Raw genomic sequence first — 19,246 nt, forward strand, 5'->3', positions numbered from 1 at the left:
CTGGAGAATAAAATCTCTGTTTTCCAATCCCTGTGCCAACATATGTCCTACTATCTTACACACAGTTTCCAGGAGCTACCAGGGTGAGGTCTGAGGCTTCCCAGGAGCAGGAAGACTTCCTGTAGTCCTCGTGGGGGTGTCTCACTGAGCAGGGAAAAGCACGAAGCCAGGCTGAGGGGAGTTCTGGGATACCACTGCCAGCAGGGACAGTGATGATGAAGCAGGCTGGGGAATTCTTTCCTTGGGAGTGCATCTTGGATTCCACAGTGGTAAACAAGTAGGATTTGTTTCAGAGAAATTACTTTGAAGTCAGTTTTTTCCAGAAACCATCTGCTTTGTATAAAGCAAGGGACATTGACATTCAATTTATAGCTATGTTCAAAATGGGCTCCCTGCTTATTTTTTACAGCTCAGTTTTCTAAGAAGTACCTCAGAAATTTGGGTGCTAGTAAATTTAGTTTACCACTAAAAAGGCAGATTTGGGGCAGTGGAGAGAAAACTGGTCAGATCAGTCTCTGGCTCTTACTAGCTCTGAGAACTTGGATAAAACATATAACCTCTCTGGGCCTTACTTTTTCTCATCTGTAAAATGGGGAGAATAATTCACTCCAAGTGTGGTCATGAACATAAAATGAGAAAGAGTATGTGAAGCACCTAGCACAGTAAGCTGGCATGTAACACTAATAAATGGTTATTTTCCTCTTAAGAAAGACCCATTGGGGAGTTCCCTTGTGGCCTAGTGGTTAGGACTTCGGGTTTCACTGCCATGGCCCCGGGTTCAGTCCCTGGCTCGGGAACTGAGATCCCACAAGCTGAGCAGGCAAAAAAGAAGAAAGAGAGAGAGAGAAAGGAAGGAAGGGAGGGAAGGAAGGAAGAAAGGAAGGAAGGAAGGGAGGGAAGAAGGGAGGAAGACCCGTCGGGAAAGGCACGTAAATCTCTCAGACCCTTAGTTCTTTATTTGTGCAACTGTAAAATGGTTGCACTGAGTATATGGAAAAATTAGCTTGTGAGAAAATGATGATGGCAAAGTACTCCATATATCTGCCAATTGTTGATTATATCTTGTTCGTAAAACAATATGGACTCTGTCTTCCCAGATGCCGTGTGTTTTTTAGGATTAGCCAGGTTCCTTTATCTCCTCCCTATTATGAGTCTAATACGTGTTAGAATATGTTCCTGAAGCAACTTCGCAGAGATGACGGCGTGTTTTCCCGGTAGTTTTTGTGTGTGCAAGATTATAGAATGGTTTAGTTCGTTAGTCTCACAATGGAAATGAAAGAACTGTGTTAGTGCAGCACTGAAATTCCTTCTGTACTTTCACTGCTGTATTACTGGCTGATGGAAAAAGGGTTAAGAAGTCAGACTTCAAGAAAATGAACATAAGGCCGCCTTGGGTCTGCGAGCAGGTTTTTCTGGTTTCTGTGGAAATCAGCGAAGCCCTGGAGTCTGGAGGAAGTGTGTGTGGAGCCCAACAGTTGGTGAGGCTGCAGCAGCTTAAAAGAGGACTTTACTGCTAAATGTGGGAAGAATAGGAGGAGGAGCAGTGGCTGTTTGAAGAGTGCAAAGGCAGGACTGGTGAATAAGATGAAAGTCATGCAGAGGTAGGTTTAGATCATTCCCTGAAGGCCCTGGAAACAGGTTTTTCTTTCTTTCTTTTTTGTTCCCCCTAAACTGAATTTCTGATCTGAAGCAGGCATCCAGGGATGGCTTTCAGAGGAGTGTGAAAATACCTCCCTTGCTTTGGGGCTGTGATGATCAGCTCTCCTGAGCCAAGGCAGGTTGATGCTTGGAAAGTGGGAAATTGGAATAGCGAAGAAATCACTGAGGAAGGGGAGAATGTGGGAGAATTCTGGCACTTAGGTTTAACCTCAAGTATATCCAAATCCATGTTATGACAGGGTTCTGCTGTGCTTTCCTAACCTTTTAGGCTTATTTGAGAATACAGTAAGCTAACCATTGAAAAGGACTCTTTAAAAAAATAAAAGCCACATTACAAATACTCATAATGATTTTCTCATTTTAGGATCTAAAGATTTTTTAATGTTTTTTGTAGGGCGTGGGTGGGGAGAGGAGTGGTAACTGTATAATTTACCTTTTTAAACCTGAAAGAGCTTCTAGGCCACAGAGTCAGTTTAATTTAGATGAAATACTCCTAAGTGATGTGCTAAAGGAAAGTAAACTCTAACCAGCCACACCTGACATTCAGGTGGCTTCATCAAGGGGGCTTACGAAAGGACTCAGGCTGGTGAGTCAGAAACCACACATCTGAGCCGTCTCATACCAGTTCTTCAGAATACGGCTGCTGGGTGTGAGTACTGCTTATGTGAGTGTTGCTGGGAATGCAGAGAGGAAGCAAAGGTGCTGAAACTCCAGGCATGCACTTCTGCCATTACGAGGATGAGGGTTAATTTTTTTAATTAAAAAAAAAAAAAAGTTGTATCAGTCCTTCCAGCCAGGTTCTCCAGAATATAATGGAAAAGTGTCCTGAGGAGATCCTTCAAGACAGATGAAAAGAGGGGAATGTACCTTTCACCAGCAGTTACTCCTGGTTCTAGGATTTTCCCCACTGGGATGTGTGGCTGGTTCCAAAAATGAGTGAGACTGCACACTCAGCTTTCTTGGGGTAAATACCTGACTCTCAGGATGCAGTCTGTCTTTGGACTTCCTGGAAAAGAACTTACTGAATTAGTATATCAGTTAGGAATTGCAGTTGGTTGCTAGTAACAGAGACTCGAAATCACAGTGGCTTAAACAAAATAGAACACATTGAGGTTTATTTCTGTCTCATGTAAAGTCAGCCCAGAGGTCAGCAGGACTGGACTGGCACTTTCACAGTGTCAGCCCGAGCCCGGCTTCCTTCTGTCATTCTCTTCCTTATCACAGGGCCAGGGATGTTTGCTTGCTTGTTAATGCGCCCCAGGCACCTATAAAATGCCTGGCTTCCATTTTCAGGATTGCCTCATGGTCTTAGATGGTTCCTAGAGTTTTAGTTACTATGTCTACATTCTAATCCACAGAAGAGCAAAAGGGAAGGGAGCAGGGCAGAAGGGGTCATGGCCGTTCCTGGAAGTCCCAAATACCAGTTCATCTTAAGTCTTGACCCAAAGTTAGTCACACAGTCATACCTAGCTATAAGGGAAGTGGTGGTTTGTTTGTTATTGTTTGTTTTTTTAAGCTGGGCATATTACCAAGTAAATATAGGTTCTTTTAGTAAGAAATAAGAAGAGAAATTGGGTAGGTAGCTGGCAGTCTCTACCAGTCAGGATGCTGCCACTTGGTATAGAACACCTTTCTTGGGCAGAGCTTGTCTAGGCCATCTCAGTGTGGTACTCCCCAGAACCAGTATCATTCCCCAATCCACACTGCCTCTGCTGGAGTGATAGGGTTGGTTTCACTGACAAAGCACCTTGTAGGAGCCATAGAAAACTACAGATTGGAATCATTTTCCAAGGAGACAGTTGCGTACACACGTGGCAGACACTTAGAGTTCCATGGACCTCTCCTTCAGCCCATCTAAGATATGGGCCTTCCCTGATATATGAACATTAGACTTTTAGGGAACTTCATGCTTTCAGCTCAAGCCCTGAGTTGGGAGAATTAGATGCCACATCCCTCCGTTTTTGTTTTTGTTTTTGTTTTTGTTTTTGTTTCACTCTGAGTTCTTGGAGAATAATTGTGTAGCAGAAAGAAGCATTTCTTGGGCATACATATCCCTTTCTTGCTGTAAGGCCCATTTTCCCACAGATTCAAATCCGTAAATTAGTTAAGCTAGCACTTAAACACTTTCTTAAATCCATAGTGCTACTGGAACTCTGAAAGGAAGGAAAGAAATCCCATGGGGAAGTGGAACTAAATTTTTAAAAAGCAACACCTGTCATACTGCTTTGTAGCCAGTAGATGCTTAGACACTTTGTAGAATCTCACTGCAACTGAAAAATGAGAATACTGAATTAATTTTGGCCGTATTTCAGGTTAAATGGGTTTCAGTGGGCCTGTTTCAATGGAAAATGCATTCAAAATTGCAAACAACAAACATACTAAAAACTACTTTTTGGAAAAATGGCCTTCAGGAGTCTCATCATTTATATTCCAAGTTCACATCTCACTTACCACGCTGTTTAGTTAGGATGTCAAATTCAGTATTAGTTGAATCTCTGGCACAAGGCTAGACACTGAGGTGTGTCAGTGAATAAGATGGACCATGCCTTGGAGGAGCTTACCATCTGTTGGGGGAGGTTCACATAGCAAAAGCGGTTTCAGTACTGCGTCATCAGTACTCATAGGGCCAGCAGTGTAGGAGAGTTTACGGGAGCTCCCCACAGCCTTCCAGGCGTCAGGTATTTTGAAAACTTGTATCAAATGAAACTATCTCATGATTTTATTTGTATTACTACTGAGGCTGAATGCTTTTTTAATATGCTTATTGGGTATTTTTTAACTCTTGAGGAAAATAATCAAGTTTTATTATAGTGGAACTAATGAGGTTACTTCCTAATTAGCTGTGAAACCCTGGGAGGCAAATTTCTTTTCCTAGCTGAGTCTCTAGTCTCTTATCTGTAAAATGGGGAGGATAATAAACATGGTTCAAAGGATTGTTGTGAGAATTAAATAAAGTAATACATGCAGAGCACACATAGGCACATAATAGGTTTACAATAAATTTTGCCTCTTTATGTCCCCAGTCTCTAGCCCAGTGCCTGCCAGGGTTCAGTAAATGTTTGTGAAGAATAGGAATATATGTATTTTGTGTATGTGTTAAAAGGGACTATATATAGATGCTTAACACAGATCCATCTGTCTTTAAAAGAGTGTTTGACTTGCATCAATATTCAACTGGAGTGGCTGAGTGCACATGCATGACTCTTCTTGGGTTACCACATCCCCTGCTAGGCAGATGTCCATTATAATGAAATGTAAAAAGGGAAAAAATAATAATAAAGGGAGAGCAGTGTGATGTTATGGCTTTATTTGACAGGGCCTCCTGCTGCTTCAGCTGCCGGTGCCAGGCATGGAACAGATTAATCTGTATTCCAACACACCAGTGCTGAAGTCAAGATCGATCTAATTAGGGTATTTTAAACATCCTGTTTGCATCTAGAGTCTTACCAGAAAGCAGGATGTCTCTCCATCTGGGGGAGCTCAGGGGGAGGTGGGCAGCAAGGTTCAGCAATAAAACAGAGATGGCTTTCATTTTAGAAATGAGGGAAGATCACTTCTGTGTGATTTCATTAAAACAAAAGAGCTAATGGCCTTAAACAAAGGCAGCTCTTCAGCATGGCCTTGAATTTTAAAGTGGCCCTGCAAGATCTTGCCATGACATGGGCTGCTGGTTGAAGTACAGGGACCATTTCCATCCTAAGAATAGAACTCTGGCTGACCCATATCTTTCTTAACCATTTGGGCTGCTGGAAGGAGGTGCAGGCTCTGAAGCTGGGTGGGCAGATCAGCCCTGAATTCATTCCCCAATGAGCCATGCTGGGCCAGTATTTAAATGCCAGGCCATTGGGGTGTTGGTTAGGGTCCACTTTCCATAGTCCAGCATGTACATTTATCTATTATCTGCACCCCTCCCCCACCTTTCCAACCTAATCACCTTTTGTCCCCCTTCCCTCCCACCACACTGGTCTCCTCCCAGTTCATTGCCTGTACCCTGTACGTTTCAACTTAATGCCTTTGCTTCACGCTTGTCCATCTGTTTGGAATAATGTTGTTCCCATTGCCCCTTCTCCTGCCGAGGCTCTTCTCTTACCTGCTTCTGTTCTTCAAGGCTCCGCTCAAGTGCCATCTTGCCTACCAGCCTTTCCAGATATCCTCACTGGAAGAGTATTTGCCTCATGAGTAGTTTCTGCCCCTTCCCCATTCACTATCACTTTCTGTCAAGTAATTTTAGACATAGTATACCTCAGTCACCTAGCGGGCAGGATTGTCTCATTGTCTCAGTCCCCAAACACTGTATCTTATATGTTGTAGGATTCTATCTTATGAATAAATGAATAAATCAGTGTCAGTTCCTGTCCCAAAGATAGTCCTGTGGCCCAGCTCAGCTGGTTAATGCCTCCTTTTCCTTTCTGGTAAATATAATCTTCCCCTGCCTCATGGGACCAAAACTCCAACAGAGATGGAAGTGGGACACCTCCGAAATCCAGAGGCACAGAAGGATGAGGAAGTCACATTTGGGGATTATTACTGTGCACCTTGTCACCTTCTTCCCTCTGTTCCCTACCTCCACCCCAGTCCTCACCTTGGGAGACTTGCTAATATAAATAGTAGTCCATTTGTCCCAGGATTCGAGAATGTGGTCCAAATATGTGCTTCAAGAATTAAGTGTGCTCCTAGAACCCAAAATTCTAGCTTCTGTCTACCAGCTTTGCCATAGAAAACTTGGGGTTGTGAGCTCACAGACATTTACTTGCCAGTGTAACACCTCCAGCCCTGCCCATAAGATGATGAGGATGAGCTTCTCTAGAGTGGACCATCTTCTTTCATCTCTACGGTCCCAGTACTTAGTACATTGCCTGGCACACAGTAGGTACTCAGAAGTTTGAGTAAAGGAATGGCTGGTGTATGTACCACTTGGTGCCCTGTAATTACTTGTCCTGTGGTTATAAAACTCATAAAGGAGAGTGTCTTTTTCATTTCCTCTGCAGATCATGTGTTGTGTTTTCAGTTCTTGCAGCAAGATCAAAAGGCAAGGACCATCTCTGCTTAGATGTGCTGTGTCCTTCAGCTTACTGATAAATAGCCACTGCCCACCTCAGGGCTGTTTGCAGGTCTCCCAGAATCTTGTATTATTTGGCTTTATAGGCAACCACACATAAGGTCTTTATTTTAATTTATTGTGGGATTAAAGAGTCTGAGTGAAGTTGGCCTTGTTCCATTTTAGAGTTAGAACAAATCTCGAGTTGTAGAAAATAGCCCTACCAGCTGAGAAAGTCAAGCCATCTAAGTTCCTATTTATCTCAGCAGGGGCTAGTTAGAATAGCTCAGGCCGACTGAAACATGTTCAGTTGCCAACATGTGATCAGGATGCAGTACGGAAGGAGTGAGGTGGCGATCTCTGGCAGGTGCCTCAGTGAGAGAATCTCTTGTGATGCTCTTTTTCAATGCAGCAGATCTCAAACTAATGTCTGTTGAGTGCCTACTGTGTACATATCTCATTTGATACAATGGATTTAATAGATAGAAGGGACAGCCGCATTTTACAAATAAGAGAACTGAGGCTCGGAGATTAAACAGTATGCCAGTGGTTTAGCTTAACCAGCTAGTGAGTGTCAGAGGCAAGATTTGAATCCAAGTCTGTCTGATCCTGAAGCCCCACATAATTAATTAATTCACTTGGCGTTTCTGGAGGAGGTCCCTGGAGTTAGTCCTCTCAGTGTACCTCACAGCAGTAGGACACTGATAGGCCTAGTTGTTTATAGGCCCGTCTGGATGAATAACTCTCCTCACAGGGAGAGGTGACGTTAGCCTATTGGGGTTTGGACCATACTTTTTTAAGGATGAGGATGGGAAATGCACTTCCATCTCATTCTTTACAAAAGTGGCACATACTGCAGGAGGCTGGTTAGAGTGATTGCCACAGTCTGGTTGTGCCATTCTGGAAAGACCTCTGATCTATACTAGATCTTGGGTTCTTAACCCAAGAGCCATCCCTAAGAGATGGGAACGCTCTGAAACTTCATGGAAATGTGGCATTCGTATCTATATATACGGGAGGGAATAGCATGCATAAGGGTTCATCAGATTCTCAAAAGTGTTTGTCATGATTTTAAGAAGGAAAAAATAAGGAGTGGGGGGACAAATTGCAGATCTAGATTTCAGTGGCCTAGAAAGGTACTTTTGACTGGAAGCAGCAAATCACATCCTTTATCAGGGCTTTTGTTTCTATACTCGAAATCTCAGAGGAGTTGAACCAAAGATTTCTAATTCTCCTTTCAGCTCTGAAAATTACAGAATTCTGATTGACCCTAGAGAATCAAACTTTTAGCCCCCATTGCATATATCCAGGGGGGTCTAACCCATTGCTAATCACTCTGGAGGGGCCTTGAAGCTGGGGGAAGGTTTGAGCTGGGGGAAGAATGGGCCAGAGCCACTCCTCTAGGCAGTTTCACTAATTAGTGTCTGAGGCAGTCAGTTGTCTGACTGTTGAGCAAGGCACCCAGCAGGAAGGGACTCACACTGGCACACAGTTTCAATACTGGCTCTCTAATTCTCCACCAAGACCCCTGCCTCCTTACCTAGTGACTTCAAAGTGTAGATTTGCGTGACCTTCCCCTGTGGATTCCTTTAATGTGTGTGCGCGTGCGTGCATATGTTCTGCTCTTCCTGGGTCCTGCCTTAGAGGTTGTTCTCTGTAGTGGGGCCACCACATCCACCCTGTCTATATTGACAGCTCCATAGCCATCTTTCACCTCCATTTTATCCTGTCGAAATGACAGAGCAGCTGAGCGGTGTTGGCCAGCAGATAAACCTGTTATCTCCCCTGCTCTCTGTGCCAGCAGCTCTCCCCATCTCCTTGGTGCGTGAGAAATTGACACCACCTTGGGCTGAAATCTGTTCCTAGGGAAGCTACATTTATTAGTGGCTAATGAAAGCATGTGTGTGTGTGTGTGTGTGTGTGTGTGTGTTTGCACTCATGTGTATGCGCAAAACTTAGGGTGAATGAAGTGTTTTCCTATCTGGCAGGCACCAGTGACCTACGACCAGCCACAGCACCCAGAGAGAGAGATGCAAAGAATATAGGCAGATTCAGGTCTGCCTGTGACAACCTGTCCTTTACTTAAAATCCCAAACTAATAGGTATATGTCATTTGTTCTTAGTATACCACTGCAATTGATCAAGGTATCTCCTGTTCCAGGCTGGGATGAGCTGTGGAAATACATGCTAATATGATCTAGTTCCAGAAAAAATGATTCTCCTCTATATTATATTTTCCTCTTTGAAAATCACAGCTCCTGACACTCTCTCTGTGCCACCAGCACCCCACATCCCATCTTGTTGAGGTATATAAAGAACATTCTCTTGGGAATTCCCTGATGGTCCAGTGGTTAGGGCTCTGCGCTCTCACTTCCAGAGCTTGGGTTCAATCCTTGGTCGGGGAACTAAGATTGCGCAAGCCGCGCAGCGTGGCCCCCCCACCCCCCCAAAAAATAAAAGAACATTCTCTTGCAACTCCTCATCCATTTTAATCAGGAAGATTAAGTGGGAGAATTATTGAGAAGTTTTGGTTTAGTATTTGTGGAACTGCCCAGGACTCAAAGTCACTTTATTTGGACTCTGCTAGAAATTGCTTCTGGAAAGGGTAATTCAGTAAGAGAGAAAAGAAGGGTGTTATTCATGTCTTACCTCCATATGGCCTTTCGCTTCACTTTCCTCTCGTTAAAACTATTGACTTTTTTGTTAATCCACATTTACATAGTGCCTGTCTTTTGGACACAGTGAGCCCCCCCATGAAGCACATTTTCAGGTTTTACATGGTTTAGTTTCTGATCTCTTTTATCATAAAAGTTTCTTCTTTAAAAGCTTTGATGGTTACCTTTTATATGTGGGAGCCTGTAACCTAGTAGGAAAAGCTTCCATTTTGGAGCCAGACAACATGGGTTCAAATCTAAGTTCCCACCGCTCTCTCAAGGACATGACCTACTAAGTAAATTGATTAACTTCTCTGACACTTGGATTCTGCATAATAAATCAGAAATGAGAATAGTACCTTTTGCATAGCTTAGTAGTGAAGATTCAATGAGAAAATTGTGTACAGACTCAAGCCTACTGTTATTGATACACAATAAATTGGTGACAGTTATTATTGTACCCTGCTTACTTTCATACCAGAATTTGAAGCAACTTACAGCAAAACAATATGGTGATACTAAATCTTAGCTTCGAGTAAGAATTTGTTGAAAGACAGATGTCAAACTGGGGGAAATATTTGCAGTGTAGGAGACAAAAAGGTAATATTCTTAATTTACAAAGAGCTCATAGAAATCAAAATGGGCAAAGGATAAGGCCGGGCAGTTCACACAGAGAGCAATACAAATGGTCAGTAAACATCAGAAAAGGTGTTTGATCTTATTCATAATAAAAATAAAAACATGCTAACCGAAAGAAGATCCCATTTTTCACCTACAAGGTTGTCATAATTTCTAAGTTGGATAATATCCAATCTGAGTGAGGATATGGGAAAACAGATACTCTTTTACACTATGTATGTAAAATTATACTTCCACTCTCAGTGTGTATGTATGATATATGTGTATGTGCATGTAAGTATTTCCCAGCACATTCTGGTTAATTAACTTACTTAAGGTCATGCCCTTGAGCAAGTACTTAAGGTCATGCCCTTGAGCAAGTGGTAGGAGTTTCGATTTGAACCTATGTTGTCTGACTCCAAAATGTAAGCTTTTCCTACTAAGTTACATGCTTCCCACATATAAAAGGTAATCATCAAAGCTTTTTGTATGTACAAAACACAGAGATACACACACATACACATACTGAGAGTGGAAGTTAATTGGTACAACCTTCTTGGAAGACAATTTGTCAATGTCTTTCAACATTTTATATGTCAATAGCTTTTGATTCACCACTTCCACTTCTAGGAATTTGCCATAAGAATATATGTGCAAAAGTGTATCCATGCCAGAAATAAAGGTATACGTGCCAGGATACGTGTACATGGACGTTCATTGCAGCATTGTTTCTAATAGCAAAAACAACAAACAACGCCAAACTGGAACCCACCTAATATCCATGACTGGGGCATTAGTTAAATTATGATAAATAAGTTCAGTGGAATTCCTGACAGCCATTAAAAAAAAAAGTATGTGCTGATATGGAAAAATATAGTAGAGAATATATGTGTGTATATATTTACACACATGTATGTATATATACATACATGTGTGTGTATGTATATATATTGTTTTTCCCCTCCTGTAAGTGTACACAAGATACTAGTAGTTTTTTGTCCTTTGGGAGAGATGAACAGGGTAGTGAGAGGAGTATGGGAAAAGAAATATTAGTACGTGCTCAATAAATATTTGTTGAGGACATTCATACCTTTTTGTATAGTTTGGTTTTTACCATATGCATCCATTCCTTTTACTTTAAAATCCATTGGTGGAGGATGGAGAGAGTCAATAATAAAGTAGTGAAAGAAATTGACTCCTGTGGTTGAGCATGGACTCACCTTTGAGCTTCTTAACAGCCAAGGCAAAGAGGTAACTCAGGTAAAAAGCACAAAAAATTTATCAGGAAAGAGAAACATTATCTTGATCTCTAAAAGGAATCTAGCAGCCAAGGATTGGTCTAAACTCATATCTAGTCTTATCTGTCTACAGCTTAAAATTCATTGGTGGATCCTTGTCTCTTTTTTCTCCAGCCTTTCCCCACCTGACTGGCCTCTCCTCCTGCATGTGTATGTGATACGCCATCCAAACCGGCCTTTGCATATATTGTTCCTTCTGCCTGGAATGCTCTATCTTCTCTATCTAGTTGTCAGCCATGGCTTTTTAGTTTTGTTTTGTTTTAAGATTTTCAGTTGTTTGTTACCTCCAGTGGGAATTCCTCTAGGTCAGCTATACCTTGTCTGTGCTCCCCAGATCCCCTCTGCCTACCTCAGTGATGGAACTTGTCACACTGCACTGTAATTATTGTTTTGTTTTCCCCACTAAACACAGAGCTCCTTAAGGGTAGGGATACTATGTTGTTTGGAGGCCCTGATAACCAAGTGCTTGCCAGGCACAGAGGTAAGTGGTCAGTGAATGATTGAGTGAGTAATCTGAAATTTGGGTTCTACCTCTTTCACCAGTTAGCTGTGTGGACAAGTCACTTCTCTCTGGGCCTTGATTTGTCTATAGGTACAATAAGAGATTTGGCCTAGATAATCTATGAGAACTCTCTGGCTGATTTTTTTTTTTCTTCCTCTGTGGTTGTCAGATTGTCATATATATACATGGAAGTTGTTAGCAGTTGTCATGCTGAGTAATTTCAAAGTTTCAAAACTAAGCTTGTTAAAATTCACTGCATTTTTTATGGCCTGTCCCACATCTGTTCACCAGCTTGAAGAGATCAGAGCCACATCCAGTTGCTTGGCCCAAGATTGCAGAACTGATTATGTCCCCCACTCTTCCTTCCTCTAATCTTCTCTCCTTGACATACACAGAAGTTTGTTCTTTTTGTTGTTTTTGCCTGATGTGAGCCTCCAAAGACGTCCCTTCTTATTATACTTTGTCACCCTGAGCTGAGCTGTCTTGGTTCCTTACCCTAGGTTCATGATGGTTTTTGCCTTCCTGTGAAGGCAGGTCCTATTCTGTCCACTCGCCACTTTCTGCCCTCATCTCACCCTACTCCTGTTCCGTGCCCCTTCCTTTTTATGAAGGTGGAGCTTATACCAGCTCAATCCCAGCTTTACATCGGAAGTTAGAAGAAAGATATTGGGGAGAACTTGGGGTCTTGAGAAGGTATAATACCTCTCTCCACAGCATATTTTAGAAAAAATTTATACTTAAAAAAGTGAATCTACTGACTAGAGATATTTTATTCAAACTGATCGCTCCCTAAGAAAAAGTCATCCACTTACTCCCAAATGCAAAATATCTTTAAGGACCATTTTGTAACTGATGGTTTGAGAGCATATTACCAATGCAAGGGTGCTATTACTCTGAACTTGGGATAGGCACTATATACAAAAGGTGAAAGCTATTCAAAGGCATTTGAAAAATACCCAGAGTTCAAGAGTGATTTGTTTGTCTGGTCCCACCACCACCACCACCACCAAAAACTTGTATTGAGAGCCTGCTTTCTTCCCATTTATTCAGCAGGTATTTCTAAAGCACCTACTATGTGCTAGACATTGTTGTGGGACCAGGGATATACCAATGAACAAAGCAGACTAAAATCCCTTCCTTCAAGGAGCTTATATTCTAATTGAAGGGTGGCAGTGAACAAAACAAATAATTAATTATACAGTATTTTAGAAGATAATGCATGCCGAAGAGAAGAATAAAGTAGTTAAGACTTGGAAATCAGTGGTGTTGGAGCCCTGCATTTTTAAATAGGGTGGTCAAGAAAAAGCCTCATTGAGAAGATGACAGTTGAGTAAAACTAGATGTGAAGATTGAGCCATGCAGATAGTCTGGTGAGGAGCATCTCAGGCAAGGAAAACAGGAAGTACAGAGGCCCCAGGGCAGAAGCCTGTCTGACGTTAGAAACAGCATTTAGTCTGAGTGAGTGGGGAGCCATCAGAGGGTTTTACACAGAAGAATGATAGGGTCTGACTTAGGTTTTAACCTAAAGGATCATTCGGACTGCTCTATGGAGATCAGGCCAAAGCCGGCAAGGGTGGAAGCAGAGAGCCCCACAAGCAGGCTGCTGAGTATTCCAAGCAAGAGGTGATGGTGCTGTGGACCAGTGTAATGGCAGTGGGGTAGCAGTAAGAAGACATGGAGTCCTGGGTGTAATTTGAAACTACAGCTGACAAGGTTTCTGTGGGACGTGTGAGAAAGAAGAGAATCAAGGATATCGCCACTGTTTTTGGCTTGAGAAACTGGAGGACCTGGTTGCCATTAACTCAGTGGAACAAACTGGGGACAGGCCTGAGGAGGGAGTTCAGGAGCTTGGTTCCAAAACCATGTTCAGTCCTGCTAGACAACCAAGTGGAGAGAGCAGGTAGACAGGTGAATTCATGAGCCTGTGTTCAGAAAACAGGACTGGCCTATAGACACAAGTTTGGGAGTTGTCAGCACGTAAATGGTCTTTAAAGCTGTGGGACTAGATGAGATCCCCAGGGAGGTGAAAGTGGCTAGAAGAAGGAGTAGGAGGTAGAAATAGAAGTCTAAAGACTGAATAACTCTAGCATTAAGAGATTGGGGAAATGAAGTAGTGAGGAATGCTTCTCTGATATAAGTGAGGAAAATGACTTTTTGAGAACTCAAACTTTGGCATTTAAAGATGTTCGGTCAGTTTTCAAACAGAATATTTGTTGCCCACACTGTGAGCATTTTATTTCAAAACAAGCTTTACTCTGCCATCTCCTTTTCAACATCATTATCCTTGGTTTTTTAAAATCCTTTTTAAAGAAAAGAACCTCTTTACAGCTGAAGCCTATGATATACCCTTCAATTACCCTTTTCTTCCCTGGCTAGAAGAATAGTATCTCATAATAGAAGCCTATAGGTTATGTGGACTGAAAAAACATTGTTATCCTTTTGAAGTCCTTACTGTCCTGCTGTCTTTAAACTTGAGGTAGAGATTTTAGGTGCACCAGAATGTAAGTGATAGCACTGGAACCCTTTCATATTTCTTATTTAATTCTCAGATATTTACCTGGGAAAGTTATAAGGTAATTTGAGAATATGGTAGAACATGTCTTATTTGTTCGTTATGTGCTCACCTCATGGTTAGTATTCATACTCTATTTACCGGTTATTTCTGTAAATGGGGGGATTAGTTTGAGGTTCTGTTGCAGACAATAAAACTCAATTAATTATAGGCAGAACAGAAATTCTAACTTAGTTTTGATTCACTTGCTCAAGTTGTCTTTGGGGATATAATCCCTTTTGAATACGTTTCTTGCACCGTATGTGAAAATCAGTTCCGTTTTCCATTGACACAATTTAGGTTCTTGTCTTATTAAGAAGTAGCAGCAGTCAGGGAAGACCTACTTATTCCTCCTTCAGTAGAACCAGACCAGGCTTGAAGAGAGGTAATAATTACTGCTCTGATCACAGCATGTTCTCCTTTCTCCTTCCCAACCCAGAGCATGTCTGTTCAATCCTGGCTTCCCTCCTGCGGAACCTGAGAGGGCAGCAGCGGACCCGGCTTCTGAATAAATTCACTGAAAATGACAGTGAGAAGGTGGGTGCTTGTTGGACTGTAAAGATGGGACTGGGACCAGCGGGAATAGAATCACTATCTCCCTGATGCGATCTGAGGAGTGCTGGGTTAAGTGTTCCTGCCCCAAAATATCTTCTCCAGCATCCGGGCTCCATTGGTTTGGATGTCAAAGGTTTTTCTGCCTCTCATCTCCTAATGCATCACCCTTGACCCCAAATATTTTGAAACCATTTCTGTACGCAACAGTGTACCATTATGGATCATTAAGATGAGGAGGAAAAGATCAGGTCAGTGCTTTAAAAATTCTTAATATGCAGTGAAACCATTTGTTACCATGTAAGTAATACAAATAAGTGCAATTGTTGTTTGCAAAAAAAAAAAAAAAAGAAAGAAGAAGAGGCCATTGGGTTAGGACACAGAACATCTTAGCGATCATGTCGCCCTGGTGACATTAGCTAATGTCTGTGCATCAGCTTCCTCACCTTTAAAGTTAGGGTTGCCGTCTATCCTCCCTGCCTGCCTTATCACACTTCCCAACGTTTAAGGAAAGAGTGGATATGAGAATACTTTGTAAACTGAAATATATAAGATCTTAGGGTCATCATTGTTAACCAGGGAAGGTTTGGGCACAGTCTTCCTGACTGTCTGATGCTGTGTTGAAGCAACATCTACTATTAATCAATACGAGCTCCTGGGTAAATACCAGGGTTGCCAAGAACCATAGTGGTGCCAGCCCAGTAAAAAGAGAGGTTAGAAGTTTAGGCTGGCTTCACAGTGTTCCTTCAATCTTTTGGAAGTCTTAGGGAAAAAATGAAACTTTCAAGCCCACTCAGTATTCCTCAGGCCATGTTTGAAGCATGACTTTTGCTAAGTTTGAAACTGATTTTTAGGTTATTGCTAAGCAAAAGTCAGGGGCTTTTTTTAAGTTGTGAAGGAGTTTTTCTTGCACTCTCTTCTGACTGAAAAGCAACAAAAGAGATTTTACTTAGACCGTTTTTTAAAAAAAGATCAGCTCTGGGGCAGAATCTGAACATGAAAGGTTTCAGTTTGACAAAAGAAATTTCTGTATAGTTCTAAGTGAATATCAAGTATGTAACTTCATGCTTCTTCTCTGTGCAAGATGGGACTTGAATTTTTATTCGTTTGTTTTTAACAACATGAATTCAGGGGAGACCTAGAAGGGCTGGGAATGCATAGCGTCGTTGGGGAATGGCCTGTGTTCAAACTGCATCCATGCTAAGTGTTTGCTTTGTTCTGCCCGAGCCGTTTGATCCCTTCCTGATGTGTTCCGCAGCAAAGCTCATATCCAGAGTGAGAAGTGGTAGAGTGGCTCTCCCTTTGTGGGGAGTGACAGTAAGACGAATAGGAGCTCCCGTGTTCTCTTGCCTTGGTATACTCTTTCTTTCTCACTCATGCCTGAGAAGTATCTCTCTTTCAGGTTGACAGGCTGATGGAATTGCATTTTAAATATCTGGATGCAATGCAGGTGGCCGACAAGAAGATTGAAGGGGAAAAACACGTACGTATCCCTGCCTATCTTTTGCCAGCTATTGACTTGCACTCCATTGGGTCCCTTGTGCACCTTGTATCTCCCCACAGGACAGGCAAGGGCAAAGGTGCCATCTACCTTTGTGTGCCACCTAACATGTCGTAAGAGCTGAGCAGATGACAGTCCGCCAGTGGTTATAACTGCCCTTTTAACAGGAGTGAAGTCCCTGAAGAGGATGGATGTGTACAATTGATCCCGGTCTGACCTGGGAGTCTGGGTGGTAGCACAAGTACCCTTGATAAGAGCTTCTCTTCGAAAATCTGACCAAAGCACAGTGCTGTGACTTGGTACCACAGTGGCAGAGTGTGTCTTGTCACACACACTTGCTGGCTTCTGTAGTCGTAGGGAGGCACTGGAAGGAAACTGTGAGGTCATTGAATACAGTTCCCTCATTTGCAGATGAAACCTGGAGACCTAGAGAAGGGAGCTCAAAGCTCTGCAGCACGGCCTGCAAACCGGGTCAGAGTGACTGAGCCGCATTGTCTGTTGAGGTGGTTGCTGAGGGAGATGAAACCTGCTAGATGTTTTTTCTTGACAAGCCATACTTACCTAGGGTGTTATCCTACCTCCTGTATTTTTCATCTGCTTCTATTTTGTTCTCTGCTATCTCTGTCCTCAGTTGATTTCTCATCTGTCCCTTTAATCGGGGCAGGTTTTCATATTGGTTAATGTCTGATTTGTATTCTCTCTTTTTGTTTTTGGCTGCGTTGGGTCTTTGTTGCTGCGTGTGGGCTTTCTCTAGTTGTGGCGAGCAGGGGCTACTCTTCGTTGTGGTGCGCGGGCTTCTCATTGCGGTGGCTTCTCTTGTGGAGGAGCACGGGCTTCAGTAGTTGCAGCACGTGGGCTCAGTAGTTGCAGCACCTGGGCTCTAGGGCGCTCGGGCTCAGTAGTTGTGGCACACAGGCTCAGTAGTTGTGGCTCGTGGGCTCTAGAGCACAGGCTCAGTAGTTGTGGTGCACGGGCTTAGTTGCTCTATGGCATGTGGGGTCTTCCCGGACCAGGGATCAAACCCATGTCCCCTGCATTGGCAGGCAGATTCTTAACCACTGCACCACCAGGGAAGTACCCTCAGTCTATGGTCATGTTGCACAATGATCCTTCTTTTGCTTTTTTCAAAGTCTGTAGTAGAGCCCATTTTCTTCGTGATCTGGATTTGCTATATCACTCTATTTTCTTTTCACTCTTCTTGCCTTAAAGACACACTGGAGGCTTTTGAGCCTCACTGGTGGGAGAGCCTGCTTCAGCACCCCTCCCGTCTGTGTTGGGGCAGGCCAGCCATGAGGCAGAGCTGTGTACATTGGGAATTACACTAGCATCTTCCCTCAGGTTGTGCCTCAGGCCAGGGTGAGAGACTAGAGCTTGGGGAAAACAGTGACCTTGTTGTCTGTGCCCTTCTAAGCCACCCATTCCCTTTCACAAACTATACCTTCATTTATGAATACCAGTAGATAGGTAACCATATGTATCATTCTTGTGATTTCCCTGTGCTCTCTAAACCTAGTAAGTCCTCAGATGTTTGTTGATTGATTGAATTGATTGACTGGGACTTTCTTCTTTAATGTGGTGATACTATTACAGGGTAAATGGCAGAGACTCTGAATTCTGAGGCTGGACTTCAGATACCAGCATGTTCCACACACAGTCCTTTCATTCCACACACCTCACCCCCTTTATTTTATTCTTTGATTAAACTTTCCTCTTCCCTTTTTTCCTCCATTCACAGCAACTTGTACATGGTCGACACTTAGTGCTTGTTAAAGTGCCAAAGTATATATTCTTCATCTTTGACTGAATGATAATCAGAAACAAATTGAACTTTCCCTAGACTTTTGTAGGGAAACAGCCATGGGACAATTAGAACTCCTGCTCTGACGGAATTCCCCAAGTTATCTGCTGAAGGAGATTTTTAGGGCTGGTTGAAGGCGCACCTGGGAGTCCGAGGGCTAGGATTTTAGTGCGGGCATGCACCTCACAATCACTGCCTCGCCACACCTTGTCACTGCGCCTTGTGTAGCCCCAGATTCTTAGCCATAATGTGGCATCAGCAAAGGCGGTCTCTCAAATCCCCTCCAACTTAACGTTTTCCCTCAGATTCAGGTGAGCATACTTTGGTAACTGCCATTTTTTGAAAATGAAATGGGTTAAAAGCACAATGAGAGGTTGATCAGCGACTGTCTTCATGGAGTGCCAGCAGCAGCCTAGTAGAAAGGTGCGCATGAGGTAGGGGGTCAGATAAGCCTGGATTTGAATTTGAGCTCTGCTGCTTCCTAGCTCTGAGACCTTGGGCAAATGAGTTGACCTCTCCGAGCTGTGATTTTCTCATCTGTAAAATGGCCATAACACCTCCCTTTCAGTGCTATCATGAAGACTAAGCATAAACTATGTATTTACTTTGCTCAATAAGTAAAAGCTACTGCTGTTGTTAGATTTTCCTAGCTTCCTTTGGAATTCCCATGTAACTTTTAAGTATGCCAGGCAGTCCTTTTCCTAAGAGCACCCTCCTTACCAGATAACCCAAAAGGAGTTGTCCAAGCAGACCAGAGCATTGGCACCATCAGATGCTTCATCTGAGGTGAACCTGGAATAGACTTTGGTTTTTGTTTGTTTTTTTTTGGTGGGGGAGGGTGTTGTTTTCCTTTGTTTTTTGAGAGAGACCAGAGGAAGCTGTTGGGCATCAGGGAGCAGGAATCTAAGAAAAAAAAAAAAAAGGTCATGAAGAACCTAGGGGTAAGACGGGAATAAAGACACAGACCTACTACAGAATGGACTTGAGGATACGGGGAGGGGGAAGGGTAAGCTGGGACAAAGTGAGAGAGTGGCATGGACATATATACACTACCAAACGTAAAATAGATAGCTAG

At 42.8% G+C, this 19,246-nt stretch overlaps 1 protein-coding gene across 2 annotated transcripts in view; it reads left to right on the plus strand.

Annotated features, from left to right (window-relative positions):
- Positions 1-19,246, plus strand: part of CTNNBL1 (catenin beta like 1) — a 168,041-nt gene that overhangs the window by 118,861 nt on the left and 29,934 nt on the right. For both annotated transcript variants that reach the window (XM_089896854.1, XM_022592451.3), the window contains exons 12-13: positions 14,760-14,857; positions 16,275-16,355. In XM_089896854.1, coding sequence (XP_089752980.1) covers positions 14,760-14,857; positions 16,275-16,355 — 179 coding nt within the window. The remainder of the gene's footprint in view (positions 1-14,759; positions 14,858-16,274; positions 16,356-19,246) is intronic.

This window comes from Delphinapterus leucas, chromosome 15 (assembly GCF_059928025.1).
Source record: "Delphinapterus leucas isolate spDelLeu-1000000601 "Yukka" chromosome 15, BTC_Dleu_Yukka2, whole genome shotgun sequence".
Lineage (NCBI taxonomy): Eukaryota > Metazoa > Chordata > Mammalia > Artiodactyla > Monodontidae > Delphinapterus > Delphinapterus leucas.